Source organism: Heptranchias perlo, chromosome 9 (genome assembly GCF_035084215.1).
Source record: "Heptranchias perlo isolate sHepPer1 chromosome 9, sHepPer1.hap1, whole genome shotgun sequence".
In the NCBI taxonomy this organism is placed as follows: domain Eukaryota; kingdom Metazoa; phylum Chordata; class Chondrichthyes; order Hexanchiformes; family Hexanchidae; genus Heptranchias; species Heptranchias perlo.
This window is the reverse complement of record NC_090333.1, coordinates 69,225,808-69,247,867: the sequence shown is the minus strand read 5'-3', so window position 1 is coordinate 69,247,867 and position 22,060 is coordinate 69,225,808. Positions and strand designations below refer to the sequence as shown.

General features: G+C 40.7%; 2 protein-coding genes across 4 annotated transcripts in view; one reads left to right on the top strand and one right to left on the bottom strand.

Moving 5' to 3' along the window:
- Positions 1-3,090, bottom strand: part of prdx6 (peroxiredoxin 6) — a 39,164-nt gene extending 36,074 nt beyond the window's left edge. The window contains exon 1 of the mRNA XM_067990722.1: positions 3,049-3,090. Within this exon, the coding sequence (XP_067846823.1) occupies positions 3,049-3,075 (27 nt within the window). The 5' untranslated portion in view covers positions 3,076-3,090. The remainder of the gene's footprint in view (positions 1-3,048) is intronic.
- The window catches only part of tada1 (transcriptional adaptor 1), a 36,948-nt gene continuing 17,847 nt past the window's right edge, over positions 2,960-22,060 (top strand). Inside the window, exons 1-7 of one of the 3 annotated variants that reach the window (XM_067990717.1) lie at positions 2,960-3,030; positions 3,599-3,674; positions 6,506-6,597; positions 9,357-9,422; positions 11,225-11,322; positions 13,895-14,104; positions 17,829-17,983. In XM_067990717.1, the coding sequence (XP_067846818.1) occupies positions 3,601-3,674; positions 6,506-6,597; positions 9,357-9,422; positions 11,225-11,322; positions 13,895-14,104; positions 17,829-17,983 (695 nt within the window). In that variant the 5' untranslated portion in view covers positions 2,960-3,030; positions 3,599-3,600. Of the gene's footprint in view, positions 3,031-3,478; positions 3,675-3,900; positions 4,219-6,505; positions 6,598-9,356; positions 9,423-11,224; positions 11,323-13,894; positions 14,105-17,828; positions 17,984-22,060 lie in introns of those variants that run through there. The other 2 variants (XM_067990718.1, XM_067990720.1) reach the window with 2 other exon arrangements.

The following is a 22,060-nucleotide window of genomic DNA, read 5'->3' as shown; positions in this document are numbered from 1 at the left end:
GATGTCAGGCTAACTGGCTTGTAGTTCCCTGTTTTCCCTCTCCCTCCCTTCTTGAATAGTGGGGTAACATTTGCTACCTTCTAGTCCACTGGGACCATTCCAGAATCTAGAGAATTTTGTAAGATCATAACCAATGCATCCACTATCTCTGCAGCCACTTCTTTTAGAACCCTAGGAGGTAGGCCATCAGGTCCAGGGGATTTGTTGGCTTTTAGTCCCATTAGTTTGTCCAGTGCTTTTTCTCTAGTGATATTAATTGTTTTAAGTTCCTCACTCTCATTTACCCCTTGGTTCTCCATTATTTCTGGTATGCTTTTTGTGTCTTCTACAGTGAAGACAGATACAAAATATTTGTTTAATTTCTCTTCCATTTCTTTATTCCCCATTATAATTTCTCCTGTCTCAGTCGCTAAGGGACTAATATTTACTTCTGCTATTCTCTTTCTTTTTACATACTTGCAGAAGCTCTTACAATCTGTTTTTATATTTCTTGCTAGTTTACTCTGATATATTCTATTTTCGCCCCTTTAATCAATTTTTTGGTCATCCTTTGTTGGTTTCTAAAACTCTCCCAATCTCCAGACTAATTACTTTTCTTGGCAACATTATAGGCCTCTTCTTTTAATCTAATACTCTCCTTAACTTCTTTAGTTAGCCACGGTGGATCACTTTTCCCGTGGAGTTTTTATTTCTCAATGGAATGTATACTTCTTGAGAATATTGAAATATTTCTTTAAATGTTTGCCATTGATTTTTAACTGTCAAATCCTTTAATTTAATTTCCCAATCAACCTTTGACAACTCGCCCCTCATGCCAATGTAACAGGCTTTATTTATGTTTAAGACTCTAGTTTCTGACTTAAGTACATTACTATCAAACCGAATGTGAAATTCTATCATATTATGATCACTCTTCCCCAGAGGTTCTTTTACTGCGTGATTACTAATTAACCATGTCACATTACATAATACAAGATCTAAAACAGCCTGTTCCATGACATATTGCTCTAGGAAACCGTCTCAAATACATTCCATGAACTTGTCTTCCAAACTACCGTTGCCAATTTGATTTGCCCAGTCTATATGCAGATTAAAGTCTCCCATGATGACTGCATTTCCTTTGTTACAAGCTCCCATTATTTCATGATTAATACTGTCCAACTGTATTGCAACTATTAGGGGGCCTATAAACTACTCCAACCAGTGTTTTCTGCCCCTTGTTATTTCTAATTTCCACCCATATTGATTCTACTTCCTGATCTTCTGAGCCAAGATCCTTTCTCACCACTGTCCTAATGTCATCCTTTATTATTAGGGCTACACCCCCTTCTTTTCCAGTCTGCCTGTCTTTTCTAAATGTCATGTACCCTGGAATATTTAATTCCCAACCTTGGCCATTTCGCAACCATGTCTCTGTAATAACTATTAGGTCAAACCCATTTATCTCTATTTGTGCAATTAAGTCATCTTTCTTGTTACAAATGCTCCTTGCATTGAGATTAAAAAACCTTTAATTTTGACTTTTTACCATTTTTTCCTGCTTTGACTTTACTTGTTGTTGCACTATTATTGGTAAACTCTCTGGCCCTTCCTGCTACACCCTGCTTGTCTTTATCCAAATCACCACCCTGTTCTATTGTCTTAACTTTGCTCATTAGATTTCTAAATTTCCCCTCACTTGACCCCTCCCCCCCTTTTTTTTAGCTGAAAGCCCTATTTACAGCCCTAGTCATTCGATTCACCAGGTCACTGGTCCCAGCCCGGTTTAAGTGGAGCCCATCCCGTCGTAAAAGCTCTCTCTTTCCCCAGTACTGGTGCCAGTGCCCCATGAATCGAAACCCTGGTCTCCCACACCACTCTTTGAGCCACACATTTAACTCTCTGATCTGTTTGTCCTGTGCCAATTTGCACGTGGCTCAGGTAGTAATCCTGAGGTTCTGCTTATTAATTTAGACCCGAGCTTCTCAAACTGTCTCAGCAGAACCTCATTCTTAGTTCTACCTATGTCGTAGGTTCCTATGTGGACCACGAAAACTGGATCCTCCCCTCATGCTCCAAGTTCTTATCCAGCCACGAGGAGACATCCTTAACCCTGGTACCAGGCAGGCAATACAGCCTTCGGGACTCTCGGTCACGGCTGCAGAGAACAGTGTCTAACATAATGTCCTCCTTTGCATACCAGACACCTTGAGATAAAGGCCAACATTCCATTAGTCTTTTGATTACTTTTTGTACCTGTGTGCTAGTTTTTAGTGATTTGTGTACATGGATACCTAAATCCCTTTGCTCCTCCACAACTCCGAGTCTTACCATTAAGAAAATATTCTGATTTGTCTTTATCAGATCCAAAGTGGATGACCTCACACTTCAACTACAATGAACTCCATGTGCCACTGAATACACAGCACTGAATGGCCCAGTAACCTATGAGTATCAGTACTTACTGTTCTTGGCCATGGGTTAAAGTCCTAAGCTTTACTCCCAGAGTTTCCTAATATCAGTGCCTTGTCTGAGCAGTCACTATGACAAGACGATTATTCTACCTGTAGGAGTTGGGGTAGACCTTTAATGGGATAAAACATTTGTAAACAATTTTACAACACCAAGTTATATAGTCCAACAAATTTATTTAAAATTCGTTGGACTATATAACTTGGTGTTGTAAAACCTCCTTCGTCAGGTGAACCTGACGAAGGAGGAAGCCTCCGAAAGCTTGTGGACCTGACGAAGGAGGAAGCCTCCGAAAGCTTGTGGAATTTAAAATAAATTTGTTGGACTATAACTTGGTGTTGTAAAATTGTTTACAATTGTCAACCCCAGTCCATCACCGGCATCTCCACATCAGGGATAAAACATGTGCAACAAACATTGCTGCAATGTTTACATGCCATTTAACTGGGGGAGGGGAGAATTCACGAACCAATGAAGCAAAAGCCAGTGTGTCCTCATTATAACCAAGATTTGACTTGGCGCATGACCTAGATTGAACATTAGCCGGAACAAAGTGCACAGCCTTCGCCAAAAGTCAAGGTCAGCTTCACTCCTTACCAGATAAACCCACACAAACACAAACATGTCTATGTTATACGTGTATACCTCACTAAGAGGTCGCGATCCCTCTTTTTTTTTCTGCTTTTTGGGATTTTTCTCTCCTCACTTGTCACGCTTCCTCCCTCCCTCCCCCGTGGGTGGGTGGGTGATAGGCCTCCTCCAGCCGAGAGGGTTGCAGGTCCAGCCTGTTCTCGGACTCCCAACCAGCGTGGCTTTTTGGCCGGCCTGCGAATCGCACACAATTAGCAGCCTGCCGGAGGCTCCTCGTCTAATCTCTCCCGGTCGGGAGGTTTTTTTTGGCGAGAGTGCGGCCTGTTCCCTCCACGAGTGTCGTCGCCCCCCCACCAGTCCCTCTCCCTATCTGCAGAAGGCGCTGTCGGGGTGAAGCTCGGAGGGGTGGCGCGTTGTGTCTCGGGCGACCGGTCCTCCCGGCCGGCAGGGGGGAGTGGGGGGGGGCGCCGCCGCCGCCGAGCAGCGCCGACCGTTTCGCGCGTTGTATAAAATCCCGATGCGGTAATTTTTTTTTCTCGCTCTCTCTCCTTTCCAGACATGGCGACTCACGTCAGCGAGCTGGAGGCCGCTAAAAAGACCTTGACGGAGGCGTTAGGGGAGAACGTCAAACAGTGAGTTTGGCCTTTGTTTTTTTTTTGGTCGTCGTCGTCGTTGCGCTGACGGTTGGTGTGGAGTTGGAGGCTGAGGCCCCAGGCCTGGCGTCGCTCAGCAGCGCCGTTACCTGAAGCTGGTTTCTATGGATATCTGTGGGCTCAGCAACGCCGTGCGGGGCAAAGTGCCGCTGGAAGGGCGATGAGGCAACTCACTCAAGAACTTTTTTTTTTAAAAAAAAAACAAAAAAAAAATCCCCCGCCATCAGATAGGTGACAAGTCCGCGTCCGACAACCGTGAAGTCAGTGGGTGAATTTAGAGCTGAACCCCTGTGCCTGGTGCCGAGTGACTGTAAATACCTGTACAGTCAGCTGGCGCGATAAACACTCGCTTCCCCTGCCACCATAAACTGTCGTTCAAGATGCACAACGTTGAGGGGGGTTTTTCCCCCCCTCAGATTTCCAGTATTTTACCGTTGTTTTTTTTTCGTTGATTTGAGGGGGGTGTGGAGGAAGAGAGGAAAGGGTTGTATGGATAGTGAATGACACGGATAGGTCGAATAAGGTCAGTATTTATTTCCAATTTTTTTCAAAAAATAGGGTTTTTATTCCACCTTCAACCCCCTCCCAAGTTTTATTTTTAGTTTTAAAATGATTGGGAAAATTTGGACAATAAAATCTTGAGTAGATTTGGAGATTACTAATTTTTTTTAAAGTTTTTACTTTCAACAGTACTAAAACTCAAAATAAAGAAAGGACTTTTAAAAAAAAAAGTTACAGTCAAGCTAAATGACAAGCCACAGTTATTTTCACAGTTTACCAACACCAGTTTTATAGGACTCACCATCAAACTCTCACTTAGCCCCATAGATAGTTTTAAATTGAAGAACCTGTTTATTGTTGTGGCTGTTGCCAATTACCTGTCACTGTGATGGTGGGATATTAAAAAGTGTTGCTGATTATGCACTGGGGAACAGTTCTGATCTTTTAGCAAATAATGTCTTGGTGTGTGACCTGATTCACACCTTGATTCATGAATATCACTGGTAACTTTGTCAGTGCATTACTGAATGAAAGAATAAAATATGCTGTAGATTAAAGTGTATCATCCTTATGACTACCTAAAAGAATATTGTCCTTACTATAGTACCTAAAAGATGATGCAGCCTTTGTTTTGTTTCCTGCTGAGCATTGGGCTCAGAGATGTGTGTGCATCACATCTGTGATGTTAGTATGGGATGAAGAGCACACAATATGTGTGCTAACATCACAAATTAATTTCTGTGCATCTCTACACCTGTTTTCAGAAATTTTTCTTTTTTAAAATTAAATTCAGGAAGTAATTGATATTTACTGATTCACCACCAAAAGTAATAAATTTATTGGTAGAAATTGGTTTTAAAAATGAATTTAAAGGTCCATATACATTAATAATTTACCATGTGATGTCCAGCTGCATAAATTCCAAATCTAAAGGCCAGGTTGGAGTAAGCTATGTAACCTGAGGTTTAATTTTATTGTGTAATACATTGGTTTATGTGTTTGTGTAAAATAGTTTTATCACCCATCACTGTTCCTGCCTCACCCTAACCAGTGCCCTCACACATGTCTTGGTCATCTCCAAGTGCAATTTATGTAATACCCTCCTCACAGGTCTCCTAATTCTACCTTTTTATATGAACTCCAACTCATCCAGGACTTTTCCTTCCCCCCCCCCCCCCCCCCCCTGGTCCTATCATATAATAACCCCGAATCTTCTATCACTGTTTTCGTTCACCTCTACTGGGTCACCATTCCACAGTGCATTGACTTCAAATTTTTCATCCCTGTCTGAATTACAGTTTATCCTCTCCCCTACATCATTCATGATGGAACCTTCAGTCATTAGGCCCCATCTGGAATACTTTTTAAAAACTTCTTCTCTTACTATATCTCTACACCCTCCTCAAAAAGTACCACTTTGGTCACCTTCTCAACTCTTCTCCCAATTCTGACTTAATTTCCAATTTCCTCTCACTCCCTGTGAGGCACCTTGGGTCTTTGCTACGTTAATGTTGCTACGTAAATGTTAAGTTTAATGCAGTTGTTAAACTAATTAAAATAAATAGGTCAATGTCTGCGTTATAAAGGAATTTAATGTGGGTGCAGCAACCAGTACATTGTCAAAAGGAAATTAAACCCCCTGCTCCTGATGTGTGTGTTGCTTGCACTTAACTAATCGGTTTCTTTGTACCACTTTTGTGCCGTTATCCATATGGATAACGACAGAACCTTAATTCAAAGAGTTTTCCGCTGCACTTCTCCGCCTCCTGCCTGTTACTCTTCAAGTATCGTTTGCTAATTTCTGTTTCACATTTTAAAAAAAAAGTATACAGAAACAAAGGCACAAACTTTGTACCCTTGCCAATGACTCCATCTTCCTCCCTGGTCATTATCTCAGCCTGAACCAGATTGTTTGCAACTTCAGCATCATATTCGACCCCGAACTGAGCTTCTGACCCCATATCCTCTCCATCGCAAAAACCACATGCTTCCACCTTGGTAATATAATCTGCCTCTACCTCAGCCCATCTGCCGTTGAAAGTCTCATCCATTTCTGCAATTTCCTCCCTAACCCCTCTGCCTTTCCACCTCCCTCTTCTCCTTTAAAACACTCCTTAAAACCTACCTTTTTCATGAAGCTTTTAGTCATCCTTCCTAATATCTCCGTGTTTGGCTTGACACCATTTTTTTTTGATTCCGCCTCTGTGAAGCACATTTTTCTACATTAAAGGCACAATATAAATGCAAGATGTTGGTATTGGTGTGGCTTTATGTTCCCTGTCTCCAGTTTTCTAATTTTTCTTTCTCAGATATTGGGCAAACTTGAAGCTTTGGTTCAAGCAAAAGATAAGTAAAGAGGAGTTTGATTTGGAAGCAAGGAGACTTCTTACTCATGATAATGGTAAGATTGATGAATGTTTATTTCCCTTACCTCTGATAGATAAACCGATGGATTTTGCAGATGAAAACCCGTGCACTGAATCTCAATCAGGTGGCTCAGCACTCAGCGCGCTCATTTTCGAAGGGACGTTGGTGGTGCAGACGCTAACCTTTCAGTTCTGCAACCTGGATTGTAATCCAGCCTAGATTGATGGGATAAAAGTCTCCTCTGTCTGCTGGCTGTAAGGCTCCTATGTGAAATGCATTTGGGTAGCCTACATCCAGTAACTCATAGTCATAGCACAAAATTATCTCTAATTTGGCACTGAATTGGCAATGTCACTGAGACCACGTGCCTGAAAGGGTGGTGGAAGTAGATTCAATAGTAACTTTCAAAAGGGAATTGGATATATACTTGAAAAGGAAAAATTTGCAGGGCTATGGGGAAAGAGCAGGGGAGTGGGACTAATTGGACAGCTTTTTCAAAGAGCCAGCACAGACAGGATGGGTCAAATGGCCTCATTCTGTGCTGTAAGGTTCTATGATAGCTGGTGTGGGAAATGGAAAATGTGTCATAATAGGGAGTAGAATTATTCTGGACTTTATAAAGTCCAGTAGCTTTACAACTGAAGTCTAAAAAACCTTTTCTAGACATACAGCTATATTGAAAAGACTTACTGTTTTCAGATTCTAGTCTTTTTTTAAAAAAAGTTTATCAGCAACAATTTGCACTTATTTGGTATCTCTAATGTAGCAAAACCTGCCAAGGAGCTTAAAAAAATGAGGGAGAGAATGGGAACTGAGTAGGGGCCAAGAGAGTTAGAAGGAGGTGACTGAAGGCATAATTAAAGAGAGGTTTTCTGGAGATTGTCATGACAGTGGAGTTTAGCATGAGAAATCCAGAGTATAAAGTGGTGGCTTGAGGCAATGGCTCAGATGTAGAGTTGGGTGGTGGGGAGGGAGACACACAGTAAGCAAGTATATGAAGAGTACAAGGGATGAGTTGGGATGTGGTGCTGGAGGATGCCGCAGGGGTAGGATGGGGTGAGGCAATGCCAGGATTTCTGTTGACCATTGCTGACTAGGCTCAGTATTAAAAATTGACCGCTTGGGCGCAGTGCTCGATGGCTGTTGTCTAGTATAAATCACCACCTTGGGGCTAGGTAGAAAGAACATCGATGGAAAAGAAGGCACAATGGAAGATGCCCGAATCTATGTAATTAAAAGTCTTGCATGTAGCATGTGTCCATTATATCGCACCTCAAACTTTGGAACTCAGAATCATCACACCTTAAGACACCATGCTGCAAAGCATTAGATGTATGTAGGTTACAAAATTGGGATTGGCTCAATTAATCACAGTCAAATATCGATCAAAAACTTAATGTGAATGAAAAGGTAGCAAAAAGTGCCAATGAGGGATGAGTAACCAGGATGAAACTGTAATTAAATTCCCCATTTAAAAAAAAAATCAAATCTACCATTCATGTGCCAACATGCACAAATGCGACCAATCTAATTGTTCAAATAATTTCTTTACGTTATTTTGGATTACTATTTCCTCCTTCACTCAGGTTAATTTGTACAGCTAAAAATAAAGTTTAGATCTGACAGATAAATTACACAATTCTGACAAAAAAAATTAAACTTGTCCATAAAATTGGTCATTTGATTTTAGAATTGCTGGAAAGAAGTTTCCCCCCTCATTGGCCTGCACTTCTGACTGGATCCAGGGGCTTGAGTTGGAAATTTTGCCTGGACCTTGGGTACATCTAAGGACAAATTCTGTGCACGCAAGAGATGTATCCATAGAGTTGTGGTTCTTACCCTGTTCATTGGAATTGTGGTACCCAGGGTACACCATGACAACACACATCACGTGACAACCAAGTAGCAAAAGCACTGAGGAGTTATAACTTCTGATCATAGATTCTGGAAGTGGGAGGAGAAAGTTGTAGTTTACATCCTGCTGCTGTGGAACTCAGATACCCAGAGTATGTTGTGACATCCAGGCAGAAAATAACAATTGTGAGGTCTGAATGGTGCAAATCAAATCAAAAGTAAAATTTCATTTCTTTTCTACAGTTTAAGCCATTAAAGAAAAATTCTGAGCAGCCCATTGTTTGTTTAGCTGAGGGGGATTTGGCACATTGCCAGGGCAAGGGGGCATTGTTTGAGGCATTATGATGCTGACCATGGCCAGAATCAGTGGTCAGCTGGGCCAGGACCAAGTGCTATTGGAGACTCAACAGTGGGTAATGACCTCCCAGGGCAGTGCTGTGCCATGGCAGCTTCAGGAAAACCCACTGTGTGAAGTAAGTGGAAGGAAGTGGAGCAGATTAAACAAACAAATCTGCTGTGAGAAGTAGAGCAAAAATAAATACTTTATAATGTAAATAACTGAATGAGGTTTTGGGAGGAGAAGGCAAAAGATAGTTTTGTGAGAGGTTGAGTAAATAGTATTACAGATATTATACCTGAGGCCTGTATCAGTAATGTGTAATATTTTTATTTCACATCAGTCACGTGATGCATTGCTTCAGTAGATTTGTTGCACTCCATTGATGGATAAACTCCTGTTGCATTTAGGCTGCAGCAGAACCATGGTAAAAATCACAAACTACTTCCCAGGTCTTGGACTACCCCGTGATCAGTGACACAGAATTTAAACAATAATAGTGAATCTCCTGTGACCACTTAGTTTATTCCCTTATGACTTGGCACAAAACCATGGCTGATTCAGTATGGAGTACTAAAGGAAAAAATGATTTTGTTTTCCAGTGCATTCCCATAATGACTTCTTGCTTGCGATCCTCACCAGATGTCAGATCATGGTTTCAGCTCCAGGTAAGTGGGAATGGAAAGGTTTGAACTATGTAGTAGTTTAAAGAGACCTAATGCTTTCTGTTTTATTTGCTCATTGTCAGAGTAGAAGCTTTTACTCATTTGTACAAATCATGTTTCTTCCAATAGATTTAATATGCTAAAATTTATTTTTTGTTTCACAATTCCAGTCAGGTTGCCGAGTAGAATTATTCTGGACTTTATAAATTCAGTACTTTCAACATTTGACTCTAACCAAATGGACTGATTCATATTTTATTTTTAAAAAAATGTTTAATTATAGAAAAAGCACAATTGGGATTTTCCATGGCAGGTCATGGGTGATTTCAAGGATTAATAAAAAATTTACAGCTGTATGTTTGAAAATGGTGGATTTGTAATTTATATTGTGTATATCCAGTAACTATATCCAAAATTCCATGAGGCCAATTCCAGTAATTGCTGCAGTTTTGAGTTTGAATAAGATTTCTGTTTAACTTTTTAACCAGAAAAGCTTAATTTGAGATGAGCAATTTGTGCTGTCTGCAGATTTTGTTTAAACATATGCTTGTAGCATTCATGCTAATTCCAAGAACTGTAGAAGAGTAACACCTGTTCAGATAATAAAAATTCCATCTTAAAATTTTATGAAGGCTGGAATGAACTCTCAACGTCTTTGTATGTTCTGTGTGGCTTCGAAACTGAAAAATCAAATCTGATGCTTCATTCCAACCTGTGTTTTCTATATCTTTAAATAAAATAATGACATTACCCACCCCTGTGACATAAGCAACATCTGGATTTCCATAGAGGGCTTTGTATTATCAAAGTGAAACTGAACTTTGCATTTACACTCTGAAATTAGTACTGTGGATGAACCCAGTTTTGATTCCAGTTTTCTTATCCTGAATAGTAGTCTGGGCATCAGTGTGTGCCCCTTTGCCTCAATTGCCACTTGATAGTTGGGTTCCATGTTTAGGAGGAGTGGAATTGTGGATGAAACAATGGAATCAAAAATGAATCTGGTAATCAAAGTTGTCAAATATTGCAGAGAGCAATATTGAAAGTACTGAATGTTATAATTAGATTTTGTGGACAATGGTTTTATTTAAAGTTTGTCTCTGCTTTTACTCCCCTTTCCCTTTCCCCAATAGAAGGCAGGTGTGTTGAATGTCTGCCGTGCCTGAAAACAACTCTGGGCATAAGGACCATTGAACTGGAGAGGTGCAGGACTTCACAAAGAAGCCCTGATCCCTAGAAATCTTTCTCCATTAGGGTCTTCTATTGGAGAGTGATTCCCTGGAGATGAACAATTGGGACTGAGCTTCTTTCCAGTCTTTATGGCTCCAGCATTCATGCTGAGCCCTTGTTCCCAGTGGGTGGAATGATTTGCAGGGTGGAAATTTCAACCTTTTTTGTTTTCAAAAACACTTATTTGTTGCACAAAAACACTTGTTTGTTGCACCAGTAGGAAGCATGCTTAGCAAAACAAAACCGGAAACTCATCCTGGACACTTATCTCCCTTCCCTAAATGTTTTGGCCAAAGAAGGAAAAGCAACAGATAAAAGAAAATGTTTGAGAACAGGGGAATAATCAAGAGGGAGAGGTGCAGCAGAAGTTTTCTTGCAATGTAATAAATCGTGAGGGGAAAGTGCATGTTTTATACACTACTCTTCCTCTTTAAATTGCCTTGATCTGATATTAAAATATTGACAGTAACTCATTACATTTCCTGTGTGATCTGCAAGATAGGTTGAGTCACTTGCATTCAACAATGGCAGCTGAGCTTTCTTCCTATAGTATCTTTGTACTGTTCCTGTTCCAGAAGGTGGTACTTCTTTACTTTGGACCAGTCCATCTGCTGCCAAATCTGGAAAACCTAAAAGCAAAAAAAAGTTTCCATCTCTACGGGCAAAATTTGAAGTGAGTTATTTTTAATCCTGATAATTTTTTTTTTCCTTTTTGGTCTGCTGGGTGTTTGACATAAATCTTGCTGAGAATAGTTCTGTGTGGAAGGTACTTTGGGATAGTTATTTTATTTTGTGTAGATCATTTTCTTACCTATTCTTTCATCTGTTGGAAGACGAGCTAGAGCAAGGCAAGGTAATGGCTAATTCGGGGCAGCAGAACGAGAATCTAGCAGTGAATTGGACCAAGCAGGAAATGGCAACGTGACATGTGTGGAGGTGTGGTCCTGGCTGCAATATCTGTTTTTCTGTCATGTTTCTTTGTGTGAACCATGATTTATCACACACACAGTTTCACCTCTTTGGATAAACTTTTATTATATAATCTGTTTTTAAAAACTTTTATTGTTATATCGAGTCTACAGCACAGAAACAGACCATGCAGCCCAACTGGTCTGAGCCAGCGTTTATGCTCCACACGAGCCTCCTCCGTCTCTACTTCATCTAACCCTACCAGCGTGACCTTCTATTCCTTTCTCCCTCATCTGCTTATCTGGCTTCCCCTTAAAAGCTATTTGCCTCAACTACTCATTGTGGTAGCGAGTTTCACATAGTTACCATTCTTTGGGTCAAGATGTTTCTCCTGAATTCCCTATTGGATTGATTAGTGACTATCTTATATTTATGACCTCTAGCTTTGCACTGTCTATATCTACCCTATCAAACCCTTTCATTATCTTAAAGACCCCTATCAGGTCACCCCTCAGCCTTCTCTTTTCTAGAGGAAAAAACCCCAGCATGTTCAGCCTTTCCTCATAAATATATCCTCTCACTTCTGGCATCATCCTTATGAATCTTTTTTGCACCTTCTCCAATGCCTCTATATCCTTTCTACAATGCAGAGACCAAAACTGTGAACAGTACTTCAAATGTGGTCTAACCAAGGTTCTATACAAGTTTAACATAACTTCTCTGCTTTTCAATTCTATCCCTCTAGAAATGAACCTTTGTTTGCCTTTTTTATGGCATTATTAACTTGCGTCGCTACTTTTAGTGATTTGTGTATCTGTACCCCTTGGTCTCTTTGCTCCTCTACCCCATTTAGACACTTATTTTCCAAGGAGTATGTGGCCTCCTTATTCTTTCCATCAAAATGCACAACCTCACACTTATCTATGTCGAATTTCATTTGCCAATTATATGCACTTTTTTTATTCATGGGATGTGGGCGCCGCAGGCAAGGCCAGCATTTATTGCCCATCTCTAATTGCCCTTGAGAAGGTGGCGGTGAACCGCCTTGAACTGCTGCAGTCTGTGTGGTGAAGATACTCTCACAGTGCTGTTAGGTAGGGAGTTCCAGGATTTTGACCCAGCTCCAATGAAGAAACGGCAATATATTTCCAGGTCAGGATGGTGTGTGACTTAGAGGGGAACATGCAGGTGGTGGTGTTCCCATGTGCCTGCTGCCCTTGTCCTTCTAGGTGATAGAGTCCGCAGGTTTGGGAAGTTCTGTCGAAGAAGCCTTAGTGAGTTGCTGCAGTGCATCTTGTAGATGGTACACACTGCAGCCACGATGTGCCAGTGGTGGAGGGAGTGAATGTTTATGGTGGTGGATGGGGTGTCAATCAAGTGGGCTGCTTTGTCCTGGACGATGTCAAGCTTCTTGAGGGTTGTTGGAGCTGCACTCATCCAGGCAAGTGGAAAGTATTCCATCACCCTCCTGACTTGTGCCTTGTAGATGCAAGTTTATTAATGTTGTCTTGCATTTTTACACATTCTTCCTTTGTATTAGCTACACCTCCCAATTTGATGTCTTCTGCAAATTTTGAAATTGTACTTCCGATTCCTGAGTCCAAATCGTTAATATAAATTGTGAACAACAGTGGTTCCAGCACCGATCCCTGTGGAACGCCACTTCCCACCTTCGTCAGTCCGAATAGCTACCCTTAGCCCCTACTCTGTTTTCTGTTTTATAGCCAGCTTGCTATTCATTCTGCTACCTGTCCCTGACTCCACATGCTTCGACCGTAGTCATGAGTCTACAATGTGGCACCTTTTTGAAAATCCAAATGTATTGCATCGAGCTGTAAAAAATGGTTATTTAAAAAAAAACACTTTCTGGTCTAAGATTAATTAAAAGCTTGCGGTTTTAATTATATCAACTGTACTGAATTACATTGTTCCTTCTACAGTTGGGAATTTTATAATGGATTTTGAAAGTACATAAGTGAAACAGTTTTGTGTATGCCATTTTAAGACTACATTGAACTTGAGCATGCAAGTTCTTTGAAATACCCTCAAGTATTAATGTAACAGTAGAAGGTCCAGATTCCATTTCTTATCAGTAAATTAGAGGTGGATAAAAACTTTGAAAATGTTACAAACATTTATCAAGATTAAGACCATGAATAAAATGATCTCTACGACTATGGTGGCCAAAGAATTCAATCTTAAATTTTTGTGTGTCTGTGTGGAAAAAATGCTTTTTAATTGACATTTTTGTATGCTTTATAAATCCTACAGTAAGTGTTTAATTTATGTGACATTGTGCAGTTTGGCTTATAAGATGTGTGTTTTTTTTTCTCCAGCATCGTTTTCAAGCACAGAATCCTTTATCGGGGGCACAACACTTTGTGGCAAAGGATCCCCAAGAGGAGGATGATGTGAAGTTTTGCACTCATACGATGGTGCTCCCTACACGAGGCCAGCTAGAAGGCCGGATGATAGTAACGGCTTATGAATGTGGACTGGACAATGTATCTGAAGATGCGGTGACTGCAGTGGTGCATGCAGTGGAGGTATTGTGATGAAGTCGGCTCTCGTTTGCTTGCAAACAAAATTAGATTCACATCACTTTTTATAAAACCTAAATCGTTACAATGATTTTTAATCATGGTTATTTATAAATGTTTATGCTTTTTTCTTTTTCTCTTCTGCCCCAAAACATTAATATCTCACTGGTGTGGGTCCTCTGCACCCACATCACCCTCTGCCTGTGAGAGCAGGCACTATTCCTAAGCTTCTACTGCTCTTGAATTGGTTGCCATGATGCTTACTAGGATGGTACAAATTGATATGCTCTCCATCAAATGGTTAAAGCACAGAAGGAGGCAATTTGGCCTATCGAGCCCGTGCCGGCTCTTTGTAAGAACAATCCATATAGTCCCATTCCCCCGCTCTTTCCCCATAGCCCAGCAAATTTTTTCCCTTTGAATATTTTTCCAATTCATTTTTGAGAGCCACAATTGAATCTGCTTCCACCACCCTTTCAGGCAGCGCATTCCAGATCATAACTACTCGCTTTGTAAAAAAAGGTTTTCCTCGTGTTGCCCTTGGTTCTTTTACCAATCACCTTAAATCTGAGTCCTCTGCTTCTCGACCCTTCTGCCAATGGGAATAGTTTCTCTTTATTTACTTTATCTAAACCTTCATGATTTTGAACTCTTCTATCACATCTCCTCTTAACCTTCTCTGCTCTAAGGAAAACAACTCCAGCTTCTCCAGTCTGTCCATGTAACTGAAGTCCCTCATCCCTGGAACCCTTCAAGTACATTTTTTTTCTGCACCTTCTAAGGCCTTCACATCCTTCCTGAAGTGCAGTGCCCAGAATTGGACACAATACTCCGGTTGCGGCCAAACCAGTGTTTTATAAAGGTTCAACATAACTTCCTTGCTTTTGCACTCTATGCCTCTTTATAAAGCCCAGGAGTCCGTATGCTTTTATAACCGCTTTCTCAACCTGTCCTGCCACCTTCAAAGATTTGTGCACATCTCTGCCCCTGCACCCCTTTTAGAATTATACCATTTTATTTATATTGCCTCTCCTCATTCTTCCAGCCAAAATGTATTACTTCCCACTTCTCTGTGTTAAATTTCATCTGCCATGTGACTGCCCATTCCACCAACCTGCCCACGTCCTTTTGAAACTATAACTATCCTTCTCACTGTTTACTACACGTCCAAGTTTTGTCATCTGCAAATTTTGAAATTATGCCCTGTACACTCATTAATGTCCAAATCATTAATATATATATCAAAAAAGCAGTGGTCCTAGTACCGACCCCTGGGCAACACCACTGCATACCTCACTCCAGTCTGAAAAACACTGTGTGTACCAATACTCTGTTTCCTGTCACTTAGCCATCTTTGTATCTATGCTGCCACTGTCCCTTTTATTCAATGGGCTTCAGTTTTGCTGACAAGCCTATTGTGTGGCACTTTAGCAAATGCCTTTTGAAAGTTCACCAGTACACAACATCAACCACATTGCCCTCATCAACCCTCTCTCATACCTCATCAAAAACCTCAATCAAGTTAGTTAAACACAATTTGCCGTTAACAAATCCCTTCCTTTATTAATCCACGCTTGTCCGAGTGACTGTTAATTTTGTCTTGGAATAGCATTTCCAAAAGCTTCCCCAGCACCGAGGTTAAACTGACTGGCTTATAGTTGCTGGGTTTATCCTTACAGCCTTTTTTGAACGAGGGTGTAACGTTTGCAATTATCCAGTCCTCTGGCATCACCCTCATATCTAAGGAGGATTGGAAGATTATGGCCAGCACCTCTGCAATTTCCACCCTTTCTTCCCTCAGCAACCTAGGATGCTTCCCATCTAGGCCGGGTGACTTATCTACTTTAAGTACAGCTAACCTTTCTAATACCTCGTCTTTATCAATTTTTAGCCCATCCAGTATCTCAACTGCCTCTTTTACTGTGACTTTGGCAGCATTTTCTTCCTTGGTAAAGACAGATGCAAAGTACTCATTTAGTACCTCGGCCTTGCCCTCTGCCTCCATGAGTAGATCTCCTTTTTGGTCCCTAATCGACCCCACCCCTCCTCTTACTGTCCGTTTACTATTTATATGCCTATAGAAGATTTTTGGATTCCCTTTTATGTTAGTTGCCAGTCTATTCTCATACTCTCTCTTTGCCCCTCTTATTTCCTTTTTCACTTCCCCTTTAAACTTTCTACATTCAGCCTGGTTCTCACTTGTATTATCAACCTGACATCTGTCATACACCCCCTTTTTCTGCTTTATCTTACTCTCTATCTCTTCTGTCATCCAGGAAGCTCTGGCTTTGGTTGCCCTACCTTACTCCATCGTGGGACTGTACCTAGACTGTATGCAAACTATCTCCTCTTTAAAGGCCGCCCATTGTTTGATTACAGTTTTGCCTGCCAATCTTTGATTCCAATTTACCCGGGCCAGAGCCGTTCTCAACCCACTGAAATTGGCCCTCCTCCAATTAAGTATTTTTACTCTAGATTGCTCCTTGTCCTTTTCCATAACTAATCTAAACCTTATGATACTATGATCACTGTTCCCTGAATGTTCCCCCACTGACACTTGCTCCACTTGACCCACTTCATTCCCCAGAACTAGATCCAGCAATGCCTCCTTCCTCATTGGACCAGAAACATACTGATCAAGAAAGTTCACCTGAACATACTTCAGAAATTCCTCCCCTTCTTTGCCCTTTACACTACTACTATCCCAGTCTGTATTAGGATAGTTTAAGTCCCCCATTATCACTACTCTATAGTTCTTGCATTTCTCTGTAATTTCCCTGCAAATTTGTTCCTCTATATCCTTCCCACTAGTTGGTGGCCTATAGATTACACCCAGTAATGTAATAGCATCACTGTTGTTTCTTAACTCTAACCAAATAGATTCTGTCTCTGAAGATTTAATGTGATATATACTTTAATTCTATCACAATACACAAGGGTTAAAAACCAGCTGTATTGATAGAAGATAGTTCTAAGCTGATTTTGCTTGGTTTGTTACTGGCCATAGATGCCCAATGGGAGGTGCCAAATACAAACAAACCAAAGTCAAAGACAAGCATCTTGTATGATTTGTTCAAATATATTTTTAGTTGACCGCTCCTTTTCAAATTTAACAATTATTTCAATTCACCTTTTTGAAGATCTGTTTATTACCCTGTCTTTTTCAGATCAGTGCATCTGCCTGGAATCATTGAAGAGAGTTAGTCAGGTCAGATAGCTTCTCTGAACTGATATGAGAAAAGGGACAGCTTTGTAAGGAAATTACTTGTATCATAGTTTAGCACAGCAGTTGTGAACTATGTTATTTTTCACTGTACAAGGAGCTAGCTAAGTTTAACAACTACTGTAAAAATATATATTAATGCTACTATTTTCTTTTTTAAAAAAAACTGTTCAGTTTGAGTTTAATAAAACCTAAATCAAAGTTTATAGTAGAATTATTCTGCCACTTTCTGAAGACAAAAATAATCCAGTGAAGGTACAGAATAGAACCCATATCTGAAATAATCTGGAATGGGCTCTGTTACCTGAACATACTATGAATTTTATTTGGGCAACCAAAAGCACTCTGACATTATAGGACACACAGCCAAAAATATTTTGAACAAAAAAGATGAAAGAAACACAAAAACATAAGTGAATAATGTCCATAAAGGAACGCGACAGGTTAAACACAGCTCCACCATAGCAAAGTAATACATGCATTATGACTGTGTCCTTCCTCCTATAGAATCATCTGAAGGACATTCTGACAGCTGTGATATCCAGGAGGAGATCGTACCGTTTACGTGATGGCCATTTTAAGTATGCTTTTGGAAGTAGTATTAACCCTCAGCCATATTTAAAGAACAGCATTATTGCCTACAACAACATTATTGACTGCAAGTAAGTACAGCATCAGATGCATATGGACGTTTTCATTTCATTAAGAAGATAGAATTAGTAAGCAACTGAAAGGAGGCTCAGTCATAAAGTTTAAAAGGGGAATCCAGAAAATCTGCAAGCAATTTTAAGTGTAACCAACAGTAGGATTTTGTCTCTGTTGTTGATCTCTGGAATTACTTTGAGCTTTTCATGCCTTTCTTGGTTTAACATCTCATCCAAAAGACGATGAGAATAAAACGATCAGAATCGACCTGAATTATATACCTTATTTTAAAGTTAAAACAGGAAGTAAGAAGGGTTTATTTAAAATCAAATGAGCTTTAACTCCTGGAAAGGAGACAGAGGTTTGTAGTTTGCAAAATGGCTTTGATTTTAAATATATTATTCCTTGGAGGATCTGTTTATCAAGCAAACACTCAAGCCATTGGGAGTGTTATTTTTTTTAATAAAGCGTAAAGGTAGATTTTCAAGTTACTGCCGGGGTGTTAAACTGACGTGGAAATGAGAATTGGGCGGCTTCTTTAACGGGCAGCCGATCCGCAATGCCAGTTTTACACTTGGATAGCAAGTTGAAAATCAACCCCAGAATATTCTATTTAGACTTGAGTGACTGGAACTTGTTAGTCTACATTAGCGAGTCTTGCAAGCAAGCAGGCAGGTAGATTTGAATATGGGGCCATCTGCTAGAGAACAATGCATCGGGAGAAGATAAATGAGTAGCAAAATATAAAGGACATGTTTGCGATCTTGCTATAGAGGAAATCCTCCCTCATTGTGTAGGTATTTGGATTCTGAAATGTGTGTAAAATAATTTGTATCCTGCCCAAGAGGAGCTAACCAAGGAGGGGCACGGGACATTTATTAAACCAACCGGGGTCATTTTTCCTTTGTTGTAAAAATGTTCACTTTTATTGACATCATGAAGCTAGTTCTCTTGGATTTTTTGAGCATGTTCCAAACAGTGCTTCAGTTTGTTTTACAAAGCTATTCAAAAGAATTTTAAAAAGTATAGAGTTAAAAAGTAGAAATCAGACATCAACTATATCTGGAAATTATAAAACAAATGATTTAGTGGAGGCTAATTCTCCGCTCTGAAAATTCCAAATTGTTTAAAAGAAGAAATTCTATTCACCGCAATTTAAAATACCATAAGAATAAGTTCACCAAGATCAAATTTATGAATATCCTAAGGATTCTTGTTGTAAATAGGGGCATTGAATGCAAAAACAAGGAAGTCATGCTAAACCGTTACAAATCACTGGTTAGGCCTCAGCTGGAGTATTGTGTACAATTCTGGGCACCACACTTTAGGAAGGATGTCAAGGCCTTGGAGAGGGTAGAGAGGAGGTTTACCAGGGATGAGGGACTTAAGTTAGGTGGAGAGAATGGAGAAGCTGAGATTGTTCTCTTTAGAGCAGAGAAGGTTAAGGGGAGATTTAATACAGCTATTCAAAATTGAGGGGTTTTGATAGAGCAAGTGGGGAGAAACTGTTTCCTCTGGTAAGTGGGTCAGTAAACAGAGGTCCTAGATTTAAAATAATTAACAAAAGAATAAGAGTGGAAATAAGTAGAAATTTTTTCGCACAGGAGGATTGTTAAGATCTAGAAAGCATGGCCTGAAAGGGTGGTGAAAGCAGATTCCATAGGAACTTTCAAAAGGCAATTGGACATGTACTTGAAGAGGACTAATTTGCTGGGATGTGGGACTAAATTGGACAGTTCTTTCAAAGAGCCAGCACAGGCACGACGGGCCGAATGGCCTCCTATGCTATAAGATTCTATGATTTGGCATCTGATCATTGCCCCACCTGGGAGACCCATGTTTCTCCTGCGTGTAATAAGAACATAAGAAATAGGAGCAGGAGTAGGCCAATTGGCCCCTCGAGCCTGCTCCGCCATTCAATAAGATCATGGCTGATCTGATCCCAACCACAAATCTAAAGAACACAAGAAGTAGGAGCAGGACCCGGCCACTCAGTCCCTGGGCCCTCTCCGCCACCCATAGGGCCTTGACCGATCTGAACTCAGCTTCATGTCCAATTTCCTGCCCGCTCCCCATAACCCCTAATTCCCTTTACTTCTAGGAAACTGTCTATTTCTGTTTTAAATTTATCTGATGATGTAGCTTCCACAGCTTCCTGGGGAAGCAAATTCCACAGACCTACTACCCTCTGAGTGAAGAAGTTTCTCCTCATCTCAGTTTTGAAAGAGCAGCCCCTTATTCTAAGATTATGCCCCCTAGTTCTAGTTTCACCCATCTTTGGGAACATCCTTACCGCATCCACCCGATCAAGCCCCTTCACAATCTTATATGTTTCAGTAAGATCGCCTCTCATTCTTCTGAACTCCAATGAGTAGGGTCCCAATCTACTCAACCTCTCCTCATATGTCCACCCCTTCATCCCCAGGATTAACCGAGTGAACCTTCTTTGTACTGCCTCAAGAGCAAGTATGTCTTTTCTTAAGTGTGGACACTTGAAGAAAAATATAATGAGCAGTTCAGTCTCAATTCATGAACTGACCCAACATCCATTAGTTGTAATTTTCAGTGTAATGCTCCCACCATTAAAGAACTCAAAGGAAACTAAGGAAAAAACAGTTTGGAACCAAAAAAAAGTTAAAGGCTTGTTTAAATGTGAGAACACACCTTGTTAAAGGCTGATACAGTGATAAAAGCACGATTAATTTCACCGGGAACAATGTTAAAGAAATTTCCTTTGTGAAAGCGTCATGAGACCTGATATTAATATCATAGCATACACAAGGTGCGGAATATTGCCAGAATGTTCTCTGAAGCAGCGCTGATGGCTGCGAGGGGTTGCACCTCTGCTGTTTCTGCACAGAGCTGACTTAATATGCGTGCTTACTGCAATACTTGGAAAATTATAGACTGCGGTGCACATTTGAGCTGCTACAATGATTTATATACTCCACTGTACTTAATACACTTCATCTTTAGTGGCTGTCTGGTCTGGGAGCCAAAGTGGGTCAGTAATGGGAAGTGAGCTAGGCCGGGTCTGGTAGAAGAACTCAGGCCTGTAACTGAAACTTGAGCTCATCCAAAACTCTACTGCTGTATCCCAATTCACTCCTGTGCTCGCTGACTTACGTTGGCTCCCAGTCCGTGAATGCCTCGTTTTTAAAAAAAAAATTCTCGCCCTCGTTTTCAAAATCCTCCATGGCCTTGCCCCTCCCTATCTCTGTAACCTCCTCCAGCCCTACAACCCTCCGAGATCTCTGCGCTCCTCCAATTCTGGCCTCTTGTGCATCCTCAATTTTAACCGCTCCACCATTGCCGGCTGTGCCTTCAGCTGCCTCGGCCCTAAGCTCTGGAATTCCCTCCCTAAATCTCTCTACCTCTCTCTCCTCCTTTAAGATGATCCTTAAAACCTACCTCTTTGACCAAGCTTTTGATCACCTGTTCTAATATCTCCTTATGTGGCTTGGTGTCAAATTTTGTTTGAAAACACTCCTGAAGCGCCTTGGGACGTTTTACTACGTTAAAGGTGCTATATAAATATAATTTGTTGTAACTTATATAGGCAGCTTTGCAGAAAACTCAGTTTACCACCTCGACAGCTGAATTTACCCTTTTGTGATTTAAGCTTGTCAGTTGCCTCATTTAGCTGCGTGACAAATGCAAGGCTAGAAAAATAAGGTACATCCTCATCAACCAGTTTTTTCATTCATTATCATCCTCCACTCCACAGAATTCTGCTCATTAAAAACTCTGCTGTCTGTATCCTCTCACCCATCAACCGTGTCCTTGCTGACCTACATTGGCTCCCAGTCTCTCAATGCCTCAGATTTAAAATTTTCATTTATGTGTTCAAATCCCTCCATGGCCTCGTCCCTCCCTATCTCTAATTTCCTGCAGCATTCCAACTGCCCCCCCCCCCCCACATTCTCCGTTGCTCTGACTCCAGCCTCTTGTGCATCCCCCCTTCGCTTTGCCCCATTATTGGTAGATGTACCTTCAGCTGCGTAGGCTGCGTGCTCTGTAATTTGCTCTTATAAATGCTTTTGTTTTCACCTCCCTCTGTTCCTTTTAGATCCTGCTTTAAACCCACCCCTTTA